Source organism: Puma concolor, chromosome E4 (genome assembly GCF_028749965.1).
Source record: "Puma concolor isolate L17-30 chromosome E4, mPumCon1.1.hap2, whole genome shotgun sequence".
NCBI lineage: Eukaryota > Metazoa > Chordata > Mammalia > Carnivora > Felidae > Puma > Puma concolor.
The window spans coordinates 4,127,601-4,145,021 of record NC_141683.1 but is presented as its reverse complement, the minus strand read 5'-3'; the positions used below and the strand labels follow the sequence as shown (position 1 = coordinate 4,145,021).

At 44.8% G+C, this 17,421-nt stretch overlaps 1 protein-coding gene and 1 long non-coding RNA gene across 2 annotated transcripts in view; one reads left to right on the top strand and one right to left on the bottom strand.

The window, feature by feature from the left end:
- The window catches only part of LOC147572254 (uncharacterized), a 171,499-nt gene that overhangs the window by 132,838 nt on the left and 21,240 nt on the right, over positions 1-17,421 (top strand). The window lies entirely within an intron of this gene.
- FCER1A (Fc epsilon receptor Ia) lies at positions 285-5,946 on the bottom strand. Its single transcript, XM_025915293.2, has 5 exons — positions 5,811-5,946; positions 5,162-5,182; positions 3,870-4,124; positions 2,117-2,374; positions 285-676 (listed from the first exon to the last, which is right to left on the bottom strand). The coding sequence occupies exons 1-5, from the start codon at positions 5,866-5,868 to the stop codon at positions 477-479; spliced, it is 792 nt and encodes a 263-aa protein (XP_025771078.1). The 5' UTR covers positions 5,869-5,946; the 3' UTR covers positions 285-476.

The following is a 17,421-nucleotide window of genomic DNA, read 5'->3' as shown; positions in this document are numbered from 1 at the left end:
ATCCAAGAGCTAGAAGCTCAAAAAGGGTAAGTCGAAGTGGGAGCAGAAAAGTGAGTGATCTCACCGGCATGCTCCCAGGTCCTCATAGGCCTGGTCCAGATTTACGATAGTCGGGAGAAAGCCTTCCTAATCTGGGACTTTATGGTTCTTGCCTCTAGAAACAAAAAAAGAAACTAGCAAGCCTCAAATACTTAGATGCACCGTGTTACCTGGTTTCATACCCCTTTTATTCAAGTTGGACTTCTCTCTTACAGACGCTAATAAATGAATATATTCATTCTTGCGTTTAAGTGATGTTTATTGAGCCCTTGCTGTTACATGCCATGTAACCAGTTTCAGCTGGTTTAATAAAGCAGGTCTGTAAAGCCTTGCGTCCAGACGCTCCTGTGTGCGTTGCGAGCTGTGTTTGACCACGGAGAAGCAATCGCTGATGCCAGAAAGAGGTTGCCGTTGCACATGTTTCCCAAGCAGCAACATCAGTTCTTTTTGGGGTCTGGCTTGGGACGTGGGTCCATAAGGTTTCTGCTCCTCCTGGTCATCTTAATCTTCAAGAGCAGGGTCAGCTGCTGCTGGGTCGAGATAAACAGCCCCGTGTCCGCAGCAAACAGAAGCACCACCAACGATGGGATCACAAATTGTAGCCAGTAGTATTTGCTTTGGTGCTCCGGAGGGGAATCTGGATGCAACAGGAAACATACGTCATATGAGGAATTGAAAAATGGGGCTCAGGGCTTCATCATCCCTGAGAGAGGAACCGGGAACGGTCCTCTGTCTTCCAGAGCTAGCATGATATGCTGGCTGGGACCCGAGGGCAACACTCATGGACTTGGGTTCCTCTGCCTGTGCTTCCTGGAGCCCCAGGACTCCTGAGACCTTCCCTCAAACCCCAGCCTGTAGCTCCTCTAGCCAGTGTGCCCAGTGGGGAAAGTCATAGGAAAGGCGATCTCTTTATTGGGGCTCACAGGTGCAGTGGCCCACGTCTGACTTGAGGGTGGAAAGGAGATGGCGAGGCTGGGGAGGGTGGAGGTTCACCAGTGCCTCATTTCTGAATCGTTCATCATTTACCGCGTGCCCGTTGGGGGAAATGAAGACACTGGGCCAGAGCCTCTTTAAGCTGCCTTCCAGTTTCCCTCTCTTGTTATTCTGGTTACAAGATACTGATTTTTGTGATGATCCTAGAATTATAGAGCTCCAGAATATTACAGCCAGAAATCCCGTAGAGATCACCTAGACCCGTGGCTCTCAGCACTGGCTGCACAAGACCGTTACCTGAAAGGGCTTTTAAAAATACTGATGCTCAGTCCTCCAAACCAATTAAATCAGAATCTCAAGAGATGAGATGCAAACGTCGGTATTTTTAAAGTTCCTCAAGGGACATCTAGACCAAGCCCTTTATTTTACAGATAAGGATACCAGAAGGCCAATGACAATTAAATAGCACTTAGGTCTCAGGCTGGTTAACAGAATATTGACATTAAAGCTCAATTCTGGCTTCTGGTCCCATGCTTTTTTAGGCATTAGTATGAGCCACGTCTGCCGAGCAAAAGGTCTAATTTCCTCCTTGCAGGGCAGGTAGTCCAAAGGCTCCCTCTCTTTTTAGAGTTTGGAAAGAGCATCTTCATATTTGGCCCTAGAGGCAGTGCACCTGCCGGGGTCTCCTCATGAGGCTCTGTCTCCTCACCACCCAGTCACACAGCCCACTGGTGTGTGGGTCTCCGTCCCCAGCCCTCCTCCCCAAGCGTGGCATCTTCAAGCTCTACACCACCTGCATTCCTCCAACACTGAGCCTCCCTTTCAATTTGATAACTAGAAGTGTTCTCCCCCGGAGCCACAGAGGACTCTGGGATTGAACCATTGATCATGATCCGTTATGCTTGGGTGGTGCTTATTAACAGGCTAGACATCCGTTTCACAAATATCCCCTCATTTAGTCTTCATGCAAATTCCACCAGAGACTGAGAGATGTGCTGCCCACCCGGGGCCTCCTCCCTGCAGGCCTGTGGGCTAGACAAGGTGCCCCGGCTGTCCCGTTCTGCATGCTGCAGCCACTTCAGGCTCGGGTGTCCTCCCTCTCCCTTCCCCTGCCGTGGGCTCCCCTCCCTCTTTACCATCTCACCTTTTCTCACAACGATGTTGAGGAAGTTAGAGGTGTGATTTTTCTTCGAAATCCAGCCCGTGCAGTAGTAGGTGCCGCTGTCTGTTTCTGTGGCATTGTGAATGGTGATGTTGTAGTTGTCGTACCAGAACTGGAGGAACTTGCCATTCCTGTAGTAGGTCACTCTTTTGACATTCAAATTCCTCCAACTGTGGCACCTGATGAGGAAGGACTCACCCTCCAGCACCACCTCAGTAGAGGCCTGAAGGAGCAGCCACTCTGAAGAACGGTCGTTACGTTATTTAACGGCAAATGGATGGAAAGACACAGAGGGGCAGAAAAAATAGGAGCGGTCATGCAGAGTCTGCGTCAGGAACCACATTTTATCATTAGCCCGTTTCTTGGCTCATAAGGGCAAGAAAAAGGAAAAACAAAATCACGCTTCGAGTCTGTCCTCTATACTGATGAATCCTCTCGCCTCCTGAAAAGGGAGTCTGGGGCCATGAAACCACTCGGACATCTCTGCTGAGCCTGTCCACGGAAGGCTCGAATGCCAGTATTCCCTACAGCCCTGTAGACGCCAGTTCTGGTCACTACGGGGTAATAAGACTATTCTGTCCAGGGAGTCCTCGCCTAGGGGCAGGTGTCTTTCGTCCTCCCATCTCTTAGGGGCTCCCTAGTTCTACTGTCAATCATAGTTGGCTCTGAAAGTTCCCCAGCACATGCATGCCAATATTAATTATGTGTGTAGTTACTCACTTAATATCCTCTTCCTCATTTGGCTCCATACTGCAGGAGGCCAGGGACCATGTCTGATCCTTACATTATATCCCCAGTGCCTAACACAATTACTTCAGAGTTGGTAGGTACTCAACGAATACTTGTTAACGAGGAGTCTGTAAAGTATAAGAGTTGGGTCGTATGGCTAATGTCACCGTGAGAATTGAAAGGCATTCACTGAGGGAGAATTTGGAACAAAGATCTGGCTAGGCTGTGCAGGGCACAGTTTATTTAGTAGTGATCCTTAAGGATTTTCTAGAATCCACTCCAAGGAAATAAAGAAGCTATCCCCTGCTGCTTTCGTTGGTGCCTGGAATATGCATAGGGATGTCACCACACCTCTTTTCACTCAAGAGAAAGACATAAAGTAGGCTTATCCTTTAAAGTATGTTTGCATTAAAAAATGTAAAGCCAAATATATCCATGACCTAACCATTTAAATGAAGTCATTCTTTGGTTCATCCAGCATTTACTAACTAGCCCGCATGTGCCTGAACGTGCTGTCCTAGTGGTTGGCAATAGCAGTCATGAAATTGGGGCAAACATAACATTTGTTCTTTAGTAAAAGTGGAAGTCATGAGGGATCTACGTGGATGTCTTTCAAAACTAAGAGAGCAACCTGATATCCAGGTCGTGGCTCGTGGAAACGGTTGACCAAATTTGACCTTTTGATCCCATTTCAGATGTTCAGCTCCTTGCAGTGTTCACATATCCAACATGCCGTGTGAGCATATCGTATACATCTGCCCCAAGCAGGGAAAGAGGGGTGAGGTAGACTGGAAGGATCCCACTGGGAGATGGGAGATGGCCAGGACCCCGAAAGGAGGTGGGGCCATGCAGGAGTAGTAGTGGAAGGAGACAGGCAGGTCTTGAGACAGAGACCCTGAGTCCCACCCCAGTGCACCAAGCCCCAGAATAACTTGATCTCTCCCCATCTCCAGACGGGCCATTCCTCACATGGGGGACTCTATCTTTCCATAGTCCTGGAACTTACCACTGAAGACTTTTAAGGACACAGGTTTACTCAGGATGGATCCTTTGTTCTGACACCTGTATTCCCCACTATCGCGGGTTTGGGCTTTCACGATGTCCAAAGTTAAAGTTGTCACTCCCAACCTGGTCTTGTTGTGGAACCACACAGTAGAGTCGAGTTCAAGAGAATTGTTCTCTTTACATGTAAGAGTCACACTGTCTTCTTTCAATATGGTAGTCCACGGTGGATTCAAGGACACTGTAGGTTCCCGGGTGCCTTTGAGAAGATCAAATTGTGGGAAGAGATATAGAGGGATTGAAAAGGGCTCCAGAGTACAGATATGGCAATAGTCAGACAGTTAGTGGTCAGTCTACCCTTGCACGGCCACTAATAAGAAACAGGAAGGAGGAAACAGTGTTGTGGCCCCAGGGAGTCCCAAACTAGGGGGAAAGACGGGACACGAGTGCAACATAGGGTGACCACTTCAGTCCTCCTGATTTCCATGCCAGTATCTGTCAGCGAGGACTACAGCCTCTGGTCAGGCAGAGACGATGTCTATCCTGTTCAGCCCTAGCTCAGCACAGTGGCTGCTACAGAGGACATGTTCATTAAATATTTGCTGAGTGGATGAACGTGTGAATAATGGATGAATAAATGTGTTAGACTAGCTGAAACAGTCTCTCCCAGTTCTAAATTTTTATGACTATTTAACTGTGAGTGGATATGGAGTGAAAAATCCACATCAATTCTGGAAGGAAGTGAGAAGCACCGAGAGAATCAGTCTTAATAGGTTTTCTGGAACAAAGAGATGTGGTACAAATTTGACCAAAGCCTGGGAAGTGGCCAGTGGCGATGAGGTACAGAAACAGAACTGGACTTGGACCCCAGGGGATTCTGTTAGAAGCTGGCCCTTGGTCAGCTGCGCGACCCCCAGCAAACACTTAATCAGGCAAAGCCCTCAGTTATAAAATGGCGGCAATACTAACCATGATGATGATGCAAGCATTGAATGAGGTTGTGTGGCAGTGCCTGGGCAGGGGTGGGGCAGGCTGGGCAGGGGTGGGGCATTTAGATGTTCCACTGACATGGTTGTTGGCATAGAAAGGGGTGGGGTGCCTCGAGACAATGAGGTGGTGTGTGAGCAGGTGTTGAACGGGGGAAAGAAGGCAGGCGGGGAGGGAGTGGGGCTCAGGTTGGTCAGGGAGGGACAGATGCCTAATCATTAGAAAGCAGAGGTGGTGGGGTGATGGGAAACAGTGTAGGGGGGAGTGTGCCCAGCCACGGTGAGACTGACGGAGCAAGGACTCACTCACCTGCTGACATGCCATCTGGATCTGCAAAAGTTCAAAGAGGATAAGTTAGTGTCTCTGCCCAGTCTTCTGGGACTCCCGAGGATGGGGATCTGGGGGTGGTGATGAGGTCTACATCCTTGGAGTTTGTTTGTTTGTTTGTTTATTGAGAGAGAGAGAGAGAGAGAGAGAGAGAGAGAGAGAGAGAGAGAGAATAAGCAGGCTCCATGCTGTCAGCATAGAGCCCAACGCAGGGCTCGATCCCATGAACCGTGAGATCATGACCTGAGCAGAAATCAAGAGTTGGACACTGAACCGACTGAGCCACCTAGGCGCCCCCAACATCCATGGAGTTTTAAGGGGTCAGCCATCTTGTCAGGAACCTGACCCAGGGAGAGAAAGAACTTCTCTCTTTCCTCTGCCCTCCCTCCCTTGCCCTCTGGGAGATGCCGGAATGACTGCAAGAACAGGCTTCTGGCTGGCTCCCCCTTAGGTCCTGCTCAGCCCAATTTGCTCTGCTCCCAGCTTGTGTCCACTAGAGTCCCCGCGAGATGCCCTGTGGTTTGCACAGAGCCCAGAAAAGTTCACCACGAAAACTGCCAACGTTCCTACCCCGGCCGCTACCCAGACCCACGTCGGCCCCTCCAGGAGGGGCCACCGAGCCTCTACTTACAGAGGAGGAGCAGCAGTGCTGTCCACAGCAGAGCAGGGCCTCCCAGGAAAACCAGCATCGCCTCCCTGGCTCCCAAATGCCGACTCGACGGGAGAGACCTAACGCCTTAAAATAGACTTAAAGCCAGAAAGGAGAAGGAAATGTTTTCTGTATCATATCTGGTTAACTCATCAGCTGCGCCTGGGTTTGCTTTCTTCTCTGGAGATAATATTCAGAGTAGCACCTAATTGGGCAATTTCACATTTGCCTCCTAGCACACTCCCTTACCGGGGCCAGAAATTGCTGACGTTCGGTCGTGGTTCTCTGGAGCCACCATCACTCTTGTTACCTAATTTCCTGCTGGTCCACGAGCCCGCCAGTCCTCCCGTTTTCATCCGATTCCCTGAGGATCCACTCTCTGAGCAGCCAAACTCGGGCTGTTTTCAGAGACGCCTCTTCTACTGGGTTTTGATGGGGCTCACAACACAGGATGACAGATGTGAGACCATAGCTTCCAGGGTCTGTTCTAGAATTTATTTTCTTTTCCAGCGTGTATCCATTTTTATGCTTCTAATCTTCCAGCATGACCACCCTTTCCCCTTTCAGCCCATACCAGCTCTCTTCCCCCCGGGACCCCTTCGACCAATTACTCTGTGTTTTAGCTCTAGGCCAGAGATGCTCGCCTTCTCGCAGGATTTGGTATTGTTGACGAATGCTGGAGATGATAGCTCCACAAATGTCTGTCGTCTTTGACATTCACAGGGTGAATTTTATTCTATTTTACTTTATTTTATTTTATTCTATTTTACTCTATTTTATTCTATTTATTTTATTTTATTTTGTTTTATTTTATTATTTTATTTTATTCTATTTTACTCTATTTTATTCTACTTATTTTATTTTATTTTATTCTATTTTACTCTATTTTATTCTATTTATTTTATTTTATTTTATTTATTTTATTCTATTTTACTCTATTTTATTCTATTTATTTTATTTTATTTTATTTATTTTATTCTATTTTACTCTATTTTATTCTATTTATTTTATTTTATTTTATTTTATTCTATTTTACTCTATTTTATTCTATTTTACTCTATTTTATTCTATTTATTTTATTTTATTATTTTATTTTATTCTATTTTACTCTATTTTATTCTATTTATTTTATTTTATTTTGTTTTATTTTATTATTTTATTTTATTCTATTTTACTCTATTTTATTCTATTTATTTTATTCTATTTTACTCTATTTTATTCTATTTATTTTATTTTATTACTTTATTTTATTCTATTTTACTCTATTTTATTCTATTTATTTTATTCTATTTTACTCTATTTTATTCTATTTATTTTATTTTATTACTTTATTTTATTCTATTTTACTCTATTTTATTCTATTTATTTTATTCTATTTTACTCTATTTTATTCTATTTATTTTATTTTATTACTTTATTTTATTCTATTTTACTCTATTTTATTCTATTTATTTTATTCTATTTTACTCTATTTTATTCTATTTATTTTATTTTATTACTTTATTTTATTCTATTTTACTCTATTTTATTCTATTTATTTTATTCTATTTTACTCTATTTTATTCTATTTATTTTATTTTATTACTTTATTTTATTCTATTTTACTCTATTTTATTCTATTTATTTTATTCTATTTTACTCTATTTTATTCTATTTATTTTATTTTATTACTTTATTTTATTCTATTTTACTCTATTTTATTCTATTTATTTTATTTTATTATTTTATTTTATTCTATTTTACTCTATTTTATTCTATTTATTTTATTTTATTTTATTTTATTTATTTTATTCTATTTTACTCTATTTTATTCTATTTATTTTATTTTATTTTATTATTTTATTTTATTTTATTCTATTTTACTCTATTTTATTCTATTTATTTTATTTTATTACTTTATTTTATTCTATGTTACTCTATTTTATTCTATTTATTTTATTCTATTTTACTCTATTTTATTCTATTGATTTTATTTTATTTTGTTTTATTTTATTATTTTATTTTATTCTATTTTACTCTATTTTATTCTATTTATTTTATTTTCTTTTATTTATTTTATTCCATTTTACTCTATTTTATTCTATTTATTTTATTTTATTTTATTATTTTATTTTATTTTATTCTATTTTACTCTATTTTATTCTATTTATTTTATTTTATTACTTTATTTTATTCTATTTTATTCTATTTATTTTATTCTATTTTACTCTATTTTATTTATTTTATTTTATTTTATTTTATTTTATTTTATTTACATGCAGTATTTATTCTATTAGGTCCTTGCCGAAACTCTGAAGCAGGTGGGAGAGTATGAAGTTAGCTAGGCCCACCTTGCTAACTTTCTGTCCCACCATGCTTTTCCTTACAGACTGTTGGAGGAAGTCTCCTGAATCAACCATAAAGATCCTCCGCAGGCCGACCTAACCAAAACGTCTAGCTTCTGTGGCATTAGAGAATTTGGGGCTACAAAGATTCATACGTAGAAATTTCCAGATAAGGGAGGCTGGTGACTGGTTTTAGGCCACGTGGTGGTTTAGTGACAGATCTTTAAAGAAAGCAGCAAGTCATTTTGAAAAAAGGCAGATTGTTTGGGTTTAAAGATCTGAATTCAAATACTCCTAGTATTTGTCATTAAGGTCCCTATAATATAGGGACAATAACGGCCTCAAGGTCACAGCTTTATTGTCAGGTGTAATAAGCTGATAAACACGTGAAGTACATCACCCAGTGTCTAGCATGTAAAAGAGGCTCCATAAGTAGGTCTTCTCCTTCTTTAGTACCATTATTAAAGACTTTTAAAGGGAGCCGGGGTGGCTTAGTCCGTTAAGCATCCGACTTTAGCTCAGGTCATGATCTCACAGCTCGTGGGTTCGAGCCCCTCGTTGGGCTCTGTGCTGACAGCTCAGAGCCTGGAGCCTGCATTGGATGATTCTGTGTTGCTTCTCTCTTTGTTCCTCCTCTGCTCGCGCTCTTTCTCCCGCTCAAAAATAAATAAATATTTAAAAAAAATTTTTAAAGACTTTTAAGAGAAACCTGCATTTCAACTGGACTAAGGCAAATGGCCACCCTCCTTTGTTTGATTGGTGGCATAGTTTATTTACATAAAGCAAGCTCATTCATCTTCATAATCATGATGAAGTGAGCGTGATAAGGAAAGACTTGAACACAAAAAGTTGTTCAGTGGGGGTGGGGAGGAGGTGAAAGAAATGGGGACGAAGCTGTTTTTTATGGTGCCGTCAGAGCAACATTTGACTAGCAAGGTCCTGGCAGAGAGAGATCTACTTTATCACGCTGTTGAGAGTTTGTCCAGGGCACTTATGAGATATTGCTTTTTCCTAAGACACTGATCTGACCATGACATTGCCCTTCGGAGACACTTTCCTGTGACTCACACAGTCTGTTTGAAAGCTTCCTCCTGAGACTCTACCCTGTCCAAACACCTCCTTCTTGAATGGGGGGGTGAGGTGGGCCCGTTGACCTGCACTGTCTCCTCCCGGAGACAGTACAAGCTTTGGGGGTGAGAGAGACCAATTTCGTTTGCTGTGCCTCCTGAAACTTTTGATTCGGTGTCTGCTGTTGAAATGAAGGTAGTGTTTTGGCAGTAGTGAGAGCGAACGGTTTGCAGATTCAGCAAAAGCAGTTCGTGAGAGCTTCAAAAACCAGCCAAACCACCCTGTCCATCCAGCCCTGAGACAAAAACAAAAGTAACAACAAAACCAGCAGCATCAACATCAGGAAGAATAAATCATCCCCATGGTATACAACCACAGGTACCCAAAGGAACAGATCAACACTAAGATAAGGCAGTAGCTCCACTCCACCCTGGAATAATGGGTTGATACACCAGTTGAATTCCACAATCCTTTCCCTTACCTAAAAACGAAGTCCCCTAAATTTGATCCGGTCTCTGGCTGGGATGTGCGTTACTTCCTTGTATGTCCCGCCTGTCGATATCAGCAAGTATGCTCACTGACATCAGTAGACTGGGTCTTCATCTCATTTCTTCCCACAAGCCTTACAATCTGGGTATTCCTAGACAGCATCTGTATCCCATATTGTGACCTATTGTTGGTTCTTGGAAACCTTAGTTGTATTTATTTCACTTGGGAGCAGTGGAGAAGGGAAAGGCCAATAGCCACACGTGAACGACGGGGCCGTTGAGCTGGGGTTCATCTCTGCGGCTGGATCCAGACTAAAAGGCTTTCGATGGGGACTTTTATGATTTGGGACATGGTAGCAGAGGAAGGGTCGGCCCATCGGGTCTCTGGGTTTTTGTGCCCTTCTCCAAAATTGGGAAGCAGACCGAGGGCTAATTTGTTGGCTTTTTCTTCTCTGTGTTCTCCAGCACAAGGCAAGGTCCATGTGACATGGGAATGTAAAATGATGAAAGACCAAAATAGCTGTCTGCTTGGGGTGTGAACGCACGTGGTAAAAACACCGATCTCTCCCCAAGGACTAGGTACAGGGCTAAGCACACAACAGGTCTGATCTGTTTTGCTCCCACCAACTTTATGTGGTTAAAAAATGAGGAAACGAAAACACAGGGAAGGTGGGTGATTTGTCTAGTCATGCAGCTGCTAAGTGGAAGAATTAAGATTTGAAACTGGGCAGTCTTGCTAAAGAGCCTGGGCTCACGACCACTTCCATATGATGTCTGTCGATCCAGTCTACGCAGCGTGCTCAAAGTACACGTGGATTCATGGGCCCCGCACAAAATTATTTGGATTTCCAGGGATCTGGAACCCACAAATGGGAAATCACTGACCCGGTCCAACCTCCTGTTCTACAGTTTCTTTTCTTGGCTTCACGGGATGACTTCTCCATCCGTAGTCACACAGTGCTGTTGGCATGGTCACATATTTATTATGTATATTTCATAGATGTGTCTGGAGAGAAGCGAGAGGGAGCCGTACCTTTTAATCTAGATTCTTAAGGCCAGGAGGTCATCAGCTCTCTTTGCCACCAGGACAGGAGTCTGTTCAGGAAAGCAGATTCAATAGCAGTGCTGGCCGCCTGATGGATTTTCACAATAAAGGCAGTGGTGTTACCACTTTTTTTTTAATTCATGTCTTGACCTGAACAGTTCCTTGCTTTGGGTAGATCCAAAAGAAATAAATGGAAGCTCCCAGGACTCCCGAAGTGAATACCACTGAAAAGGAGATGGGGACAGGGCTTATGGAAGCCACAATTTTGCATGTGGACAGAGGGTTTTTTTTCCCCCAAGAAAAGAAAAATAAGACTTCAGAAAATAATCTCAAAGATGATCTTTTCCTTCCGTCTTTAGAAGACTGAGACGAACTGCTTTCTGACATGGAAGGGACACTCAGTGGGATTTTTCACAGAAACATGGATTTGAATGGAGACCAGCCACGAAATATATTTCTAGTACCTGATTTTGATAGAATATGCTCTTGCTCTAATTCAAAGGTGATCATAGTATTCGGATTTTATATAGTGATACGGCAAGAGCTAATATCCTATAGACTGTTTATAGGTGAGTCCTACCAGATATCCAGTTAAAGGCTGCCAGCGGTCGAAGGACCTGGCTCAGGTGCACGGTCATGCTCCTAGTCGTAAACATTCGGTAGACTGGGCAAAGGCTTCCTAACTAGTGTTACATCTCTTGGGTGTCCCCTAACACCATAAAATACAGAGAGAAAGCCCTTGAATCAGTCTCCTAACATTTCTTAGGGCTGGACCACTGCCTGAGCGTGATGTGCCCTGTGGGTATCTGGGGTACCGTGCTGCCTGTCTTTGAGATGCGTAACCAGCCACTCATTCTCCAGATGAGGCATCTCGGTGGCATCCTGTAGTTGGGAAGCAGTCTGAGCCACGACGTGTGCTCAGGCAAACTGACCACGAACTTCGCCTTATAAATGCTGGGTTCCAGCTCAGAGACCCAGAGGCCCTCAGACTTGCCTTCCTGACTTCCAAAAAATGCAGATCAGTTGAAGTGACCCGAGTTTTCCTTCCGAATGGGGAGAACAGAATTATTCACCTGTTAAGGAATATTCTCAGAGGGCATGGTGGTGTTAAAAAAAATTGTATAAAATGTTAGACTATTGCATTAAATTTTAAAACATAAAGTGTAAAAATAAATTATTGTCCACGCATATTTTACAGAGATTATGTGTAAGACTGATGAGAGAGTGCAGCTCTGAACAGGCTCTGGGGTTTGATTCTCAGCTCAGACCACTTATGACATGTGACCCCTGTCAAATTGCTTGGCGTCTCTGTGCCTCAGCCTCATATCTGGGAAAATGGAGGCAGTGCTGGCACCTGTTGCTGTGAGTGTCACTGAGTTGATGTCGCGAAAGGTTTAGAGAGACGTTGGCAGAAAGGAAAGCCGTAGGTGTGATTTATTGTGTGAGTATTGAGCAAGGAGCCTTTGGACTTGCGAAGAACAGAGACAGACCCTCTCATGCGTCCTTGGGCAAAGAGCTCGAAAGACCACTGGTGGGTCCAGGAGGCAACACTGGGTCCAAGGACGCAGCTCCGTGCCCACGCCAGGTGCGCATGGGGGAGCAGACCGCGCCTCCCGCTCGGAGTGGGCAGGGGAGCTCGGGGCGGTTGCTCGCTGGGGGTCCCGGTCCCTTCCCAGGCGTGCTTGCAGACAGAGAAACCTCTCTTGCGGTCAGCCCTCGAGTCAAGTGTAGTGTGGGCCAGTTTATGTCAAGCTTCCTTACAGAATTACACAGTTAAAGAATGGAAACAGCCTTCTCTTAAAGGAAACCCTGCAGGCTGTCAGCAGATAAGGACAAGAGGTCTTAGCTCAGCCAAGGATATTTGCATTTTAATAGGTAACTTCTGCAGCCCTAATCTTTCAGGACCCACCAGACGGTACTGTGACCAGTGTTTCTGGGGGTGATGATGTGTACAGGTCGGGGTTGAAAAATGAGGACACAGGGAGTCGTCTGCACCTCTCAGGTCATACTCCCTGAGTCTGTCATCCCTGCCACAGGCTGTCAGGAAATGGGTGTGTGTGTGCGAGAGAGAGAGGGTGTGTGTGTGTGTGTGTGTGTGTGTGCGCATGTGTGCGCGACCGTGTGTGTGTGCGCGCGACCAGGTGTGTCTGAGTGTGTGCACAAGCATGTGCGTGCGTGAGCACGTGTGTCTTAGTGTGTGCGAGCACGTGTGTGTGTGAGCACGTGTATGCATAAGCACCTGAGTATGTGCATGTGTGTGAACATGCGTGTGTATACACAAGTATATGTGTGTGTGCGTGTGCAAGCATGTGTCTGTGCGAGCATGTGTGTGTGAGCATGTGTTTGTGTGTGTGCACAAGTATGTATGAGCATGTGCGTGTGTGTGTGTGCGTGTGCACAAGCACGTGTGTGTCTGAGTGTGTGTGAGCATGTGTCTGTGAGTGTGTGCGTCTGTGCACGAGCACGTGTGTGCCTGTGTGTGAGACCATGTGTGTGTGCACGAGCATGTGTGTCTGAGTGTGTGCGTGTGTGCACAAGCATGTATGTGCACGAGTACGTGCACAAGCACGTGTGTCTGACTGTGTGCATGTGTGTGCAAACGTGTGTGAGTGTATACGCAAGTGTATGTATGTGCATGCGTGAGCATGTGCGTACGTGCACGAGCATGTGTGTGCACGAGCATATGTGTGTGTTCATGTGTGTGAGCACATGTTTTGAGTGCACAAGTATGTATGAGCACGTGCATGTGTGCGTGAGCACGTGTGTGTCTGAGTATGTGTGCGAGCATGTGTGTGTGTGTGCGTTTGCACGTGAGCACATGTGTGTCTGAGTGCGTGTGTGCAAGCATGTGTGTGTGAGTGTGTCTGTGCATGAGCACGTGTGTCTGAGTGCATGAATACATGTGTCTGAGTGTGAGAGCATGTGTGTGTGCACAAGTATGTGTGTCTGAGTGTGTGCGTGTGTGCACAAGGATGTGTGTGCATGAGCACATGTGTGAGTGTGTGCACAAGGATTGTGTGCATGAGCACGTGTGTGTGTACTCAAGCACGTGTGTCTGTGTGTGCATGTGTGTGCGAACATGTGTGTGAGTATATAAGCAGGTATATGTGTGTGTGCGTGCGCGAGCATATGTGTGTGTGCATGTGTGTGAGCATGTTTGTGCACAAGCATGTATGAGTATGTGCATGCATGCGCGAGCACGTGTGTGCACGAGCATGTGTGTGTGTGTGAGCACGTTTTGAGTGTGCACAAGTATGTTTGAGCATGTGCATGCGTGCATGAACACGTGTCTGTGTGCATGTGCACGAGCACGTGTGTGTCTGTGTGTGCAAGCATGTGTGCGTGTGTGCGAGCACATGTGTGTGTCTGAGTGTGTGCGTGCAAGCGGTTGCATATTGCTTGCTGCAGCAATGTCTACAACACACATTGTTCGCTCTCAGGAGGCACCAAACACCCCACAGCACCCAGGACGGCCTCGTGCGGAAGAAAGAATTGCCCTGTTTCTGCACGACTTCAGAATGTCCAACCAGCCCTTTTATCATTATTTGCGCCTTGAATCTGACTGTTTGACAAATAAATGCAAAGATTTCTTTTTTTACATTTCTTCCTATATGCTGGATGGTCTAGGGGAAAAACCCGTGTATGCCGAGAGAAGGTGAGTCCCTTCTCTTCCTGGAACAGCATCCTTCAATCATGCACCGTGTGACCGAATCAGACCCCCAGCAACCGAGCTTCCTGGTCATTGCCTCACCCGCCGCCCCCTCCTCTCCACCTGCGTGGGGGCTGGCACACTCATCATGAGTGTGTTTTCTTATCATAAAGTTGTTCGGTTTTATGTAGGTTAAGACTTCCTGTGTGTACGAGAGGTGGGTCTGGCTTCAGATGCCCGCAACTTCCGCAGTTTGGACCCTCCTTAAAAAACTGAATAGAAGATTATGAATACGATATTAGATATTGGAGTGACGATTTAGAACAAGAAATTCTATCACAAAAATTATAAAATATAGAAAAGGTGAAAAATGACGTGAATGTTATAAAGGTCCAGAAAAGATAGCAATTAATTTGCTGCCAGACATTCCATTCTAACTCTTCTTTTCCTCTGTACCTTTACTACAGACTCTTTGATCTCCTGTTCACCAGTGATACTGTATTATCATTTTTAATAGAGAAATTAGAAATACAATTCATTCTTTCCCCTAGCATTGCTGATCAGCAGGTTTTTCTTTAAAAAAAATTTTTTTTTTTTTTTTTTTTTAAATTTTTTTTTTTTTCAACGTTTATTTATTTTTGGGACAGAGAGAGACAGAGCATGAACGGGGGAGGGTCAGAGAGAGAGGGAGACACAGAATCAGAAACAGGCTCCAGGCTCTGAGCCATCAGCCCAGAGCCTGACGCGGGGCTCGAACTCACGGACCGCGAGATCGTGACCTGGCTGAAGTCGGACGCTTAACCGACTGCGCCACCCAGGCGCCCCTAAAAAAAATTTTTTTAATGTTTGTTTATTTTTGAGGGAGAGAGAGAGCCAGAGTGTGAGCGGGGGAGGAGCAGAGAGAGAGGGAGACACAGAATCCGAAACAGGCTCCGGGCTCCGAGCTGTCAGCACAGAGCCCGACGCCGGGCTCGAACTCACGGACCGCGAGATCGTGACCTGAGCCGAAGTCAGACGCTTAACCGACTCAGCCACCCAGGCGCCCCCAGCACTTTTTTCTGTTATTGGTACTTGGGGCGCATAGCAAGTGCAGTTTCTAGGAGGTGTCCACGCTGTTTGTGTTGCTACAGGTTTGTGCCTGACAAACAGAGGAGTCCTGATAAGTTTTGTTTTGTTTTGTTTCGTTTCGTTTCCATGCCAAAAAAGACGAAGCGTCACGGTGTGTTTATAATTTTGTATTTCACTTTACCGAAAATGTTCCTGGAGAGAACCTCCGTTTTCACTAGACACGGAAAGGTACCAAATCCTCTGCGTACAATTTTACACACAGCTGACGCTTGGGAAAACGTTCTGGCAAGATTAGCTTCTGACTCCAGATATTTCAACAGGGGTGTTCCTTGGCTGCCCACAAATTTCCAGCGCCGAGCGCCGGAGGATGGGATCACGCTGCAGCCTGACCTCTGCCTCCACCTTTGTGTCCCGAAGCCAAGACGGTTAGCTCTTTGGTGGAAGCCACTCCTTCCACGATGGCTCAAAGCGCCTCGCCTCGTCTTACCCCACCTGGCAGGAACTGCAAACCGCGTGCATCTGTTACGCTGAACCAGAACCCCCTCAACCCACGTCCTCCTTAGCCGGATGCCAGAACCTTCCAGCAGCTACCCTCATGTTGCCAATAGGCGAGGAAGCGGGGAGAGACAGTGGTCTTGTCCAAATGGGGCTAAGTTATCTTACTTCTGGAAATGTTACAGGAGCGTATGGCTTCTTGCAGGACCTTGGAGGGGCCCACGCCAGTGAGGGGCATGACGGCTAGCTTTCCTCAGTGCCCCCTCCACGCCCGACTGCATCCATAGGTGAGTCCATGGTCCATGCATTCTCATCAGGATAGCCAAGAAGGTGTTACCAAATATGTGGCACAAAATGGGTTCTGATGGGATTGAAAAGTACTGGTCTGGATTTTGAAGAAGAGAAGGTGACCAAGTGAAGGTGAACGAGGTGCCTGGTACCAGGCAGGCTCCAGGGAAATCTTCCTTTCCTTCAAGAAAACCTGTGAGTATCGAGTGTCTGACCCAAAACTGGAACATACGGTCTGACCCGGGATGCGAGCAGCGGACTGAATATTGGAAACAGATGCAGCGTCAGAAAACTCAGGACATTTTGGTAGCCATTCCTATAGGCCAACGTTTCTCATAGGATTTCTCAAGGATTTGCAAATTCTTTAAATGAGAAAACACGTACAGTTTTCATTGGTGATGCTCTGAACACGTAAAGTAAGTTACGGCTCATTCAGGTGACCATTTCACAAGTGAAATCTCCACTTGATTTCAGCGCCTTCGTGTGCGTTTTTGTTTACAAGTCACAGCTGCACCAGTGACTGTCAAGTCATTTTGTACCCCTGAAAGTGGGTTAAAAAAGGGAAAAGTGGAAAGAAGTTTCCCCCAGCACACGGACCCCCACAGAACGGGCTGCTGAAGACACAACCACCTTCTGTTTCCTTGGGTTTGGTTAAATTGAACTGTAATCGACAGAGTGATTTGACATTTTTAAGCATCACCAAACGATCCCTACAGTAAGTCTAGTTATCTGTCACCTTGTCAAGCTGTTACCGTTTTATGGACACTGCTCTGTGCTGTACGTTACATCCCCATGACTTACTTATTTTACAACTGGTAGTTGACGCTTCTTAATCCCCGTCAGCCGTGTCAACCTCTCTGGTGACCACCTGTTTCTTTCCTGCATCTGTGAGTCTGTCTCTAACACAACCCTCTCTATCACAGCTCCTCCGACAGTCGTGTTGCAGAGAGATGTGTGAAGATCCTCTCCGCACACAACCCATGGGGCAATGGTTGATTCGAAAATACAAATAAATAATTTTTGTATATTCCCAATACCAAAATTAGATTTATACCGATTTCTAATATATTTCAATATGGTCAAAATGTTCGCCTTTTACCATATGTTTTCACCCCTATGGGGATCTTGAGAAACTTCACAGAAGACCATGGGGGAGGGGAAGGGGAAA